The sequence below is a fragment of the Stegastes partitus genome, unplaced genomic scaffold, assembly GCF_000690725.1.
Source record: "Stegastes partitus isolate 25-593 unplaced genomic scaffold, Stegastes_partitus-1.0.2 Scaffold159, whole genome shotgun sequence".
NCBI classification, from domain to species: Eukaryota; Metazoa; Chordata; class Actinopteri; family Pomacentridae; genus Stegastes; species Stegastes partitus.
In genome coordinates, this window is record NW_007577890.1 from 486,228 (window position 1) to 488,602 (window position 2,375).

Consider the following 2,375-nt stretch of genomic DNA (forward strand, 5'->3'; position numbering starts at 1 on the left):
ATTTATTTAGATTTACTGTTTATAACAATCATTATTTATTTGTAAATCCTTGAACTTTTATTCTTAGTGACAACGTATCAATAATATTTAACATAAAACAACAGTTAAATATTATATAAATATGTATCCATCCAGTTGAAGCAGGTCTAAAATGTTTTTTCTTAAGTTCTCATTTTTGAATTACTGGATTTGTCATTTTTTGGTCTTTGTACAAAACGATTTGTTAACTGTTGCTAGGTCTTGACGCTGTTACTGACTAGTGCTTACCTCTGGGAGGCTGTGGTTCTTCTGGAACTGAGAAATTGAGTATGCTCTCACATAATCTCCCATCTCTGCCCTTGTCGCTATTGCTCGCTTCACCAGCCACTAACAGAAAGCACAAACACACAACTCATCTAACACAAGTATAAACCAGAAGGCACAGATTGACAGGAACAGTGCACACCTCCACAAATACTGGCTTCTGGTTAACTGCATGCTCCAACTGGGCCTATCAATTCACTTTGATTGGATTGTAACTGAAGTCCAACAGTAAGTAAAGGTAGCTGAATCCAACCAGTTGAAACAAATTTCCTTCAAGTTGTCAAACAAGCAGACAATAGTGAAAAGGAACCTTTGTCTCATGAAGGATAACTCCATTTGAGACAAGTCACAAAAAACACTGTAGAAGTGTAGATGAGTGAAGAAATCAAAGAAAAAACTAAATTAAGTATCTTAGTAAGGTGTTGGGGCACCACATGGCATTGATTCAAGTCTCTGAAACTGGAGGGATGAACACTATTCTTCCAAGAGATATTTCTTAATTTGGTGTTCTGATGAAGGTGGTGGAGAATGCTATCCAACACACTGATCCCATACATGCACAAATAGACTGAGATTGGGTGACATACGATTCCTGTCATTTTCATCCTCATCAGACAGTTCAGTGACTATGAATGAAGGCCTTATAACCCTGGAATAGACCACTCCCATCAGGATAGAAATGTTTCATCATAGGATTAAGATGACCAATCACTCAGAACAGTTTTGTATTGGTTTGCAGTGAGTCTTCCCTTTCATGGGACAATTGGACCCAAACCATGCCAGCAAATATCTCCAACATCATAACAGAGCCACCACATTTCCTCACTGTCGGGGGAATGGGTTGAGGGGTTTCCTTTAATTTGTCACCTGTCTGTGTAATACTCAGACTTGATCATTAACAATATGCAAATGGGTACTTTTGTTACTTTTGATGATTTTTTTTTTTTTTTACCTGTATCACTGGAAAAATATGAATAAAATCCAGCCCTTGGATTTGATGGGGTTCCAGGCGATGAGGACACTTCATCTTTGGTAGAACAGAAACTATTTTCTCTGTCAGGGCACTGCATAGAAACAGAAAGCACTCATCACTGTAGCAATAAAGTTATTAACTGCAATCAAGCCAAAGTGAAACTGCACACCCAAAAACTAAACTTATACCAAATGAACAGTAGTCAAAGAAAGATATATATATATATGTTATTTTTTTGTTTGTTGTTTTTTTTTAAATAAACCAGTGTTGTATGTTTTCCTTGCAAGCTTCTATATGTTTGTTCCTGCACAACTGTTCTTGAATATATGAAATAATTTAAGTCCTAATAGGTTACAAAGAGCAAAACTAAGAAAGTAAGAAGATTCCCTGCTCGTTATATTTTTGCAACCAATTTAAGAGACAAAAGGCAGTATACACTGGAGGTGCCTGGGATGAAACAAGAAAACCCTACAAAATAAAGTGGTAAACATATCCTGATAAATGATATCTTTTCACTCACATCATTGCTCAGGCTAGTCGAAAATTCAGTAACATCCAAAAAATACATCCTGATAGAAACATTTCCTACTCAGCTGCTGAACAAAAAATAAATAAATTCATAACCAGGTTCAGTGGATACTATAAACAGGGTAAAATTGTGGCCATAGTTTGTACAATATTAGTGTTGTACTGGTATTTTTGAAGTGTGATAAATACAAGGTGAACTGCAGTGCTTTTATGTACATATGTGGACACAATTGTTGGTACCCCTCGGTTAATGAAAGAAAAACCCACAACAGTCACAGAAATAACTTGAATCTGGCAAAAGTAGTAATAAATAAAAATTCTATGAAAATTAACCAATGAAAATCAGACATTGCTTTTGAACCGTGGTTTAACAGAATTATTTTAAAAAATAAACTTATAAAACAGGCCTGGAAAAAATGACGGGACCCCTAGAAAAGACTGAAAATAATGTGACCATAGGGACATAATCAATCACGGTGTGTCCTCTAATTAGCATCACAGGTGTCCACAAACTTGTGATCAGTCAGTTGGCCTATTTATAGGGTTACAAGTAGTCACTGTGCTGTTTGGT

At 36.0% G+C, this 2,375-nt stretch overlaps 1 protein-coding gene across 1 annotated transcript in view; it reads right to left on the reverse strand.

Moving 5' to 3' along the window:
* Positions 1-2,375, reverse strand: part of ccdc93 (CCC complex scaffolding subunit CCDC93) — a 33,221-nt gene that overhangs the window by 25,214 nt on the left and 5,632 nt on the right. Inside the window, exons 4-5 of the mRNA XM_008279446.1 lie at positions 1,256-1,367; positions 268-366 (exon numbers count right to left, since the gene is read on the reverse strand). Of these exons, the coding sequence (XP_008277668.1) occupies positions 268-366; positions 1,256-1,367 (211 nt within the window). The remainder of the gene's footprint in view (positions 1-267; positions 367-1,255; positions 1,368-2,375) is intronic.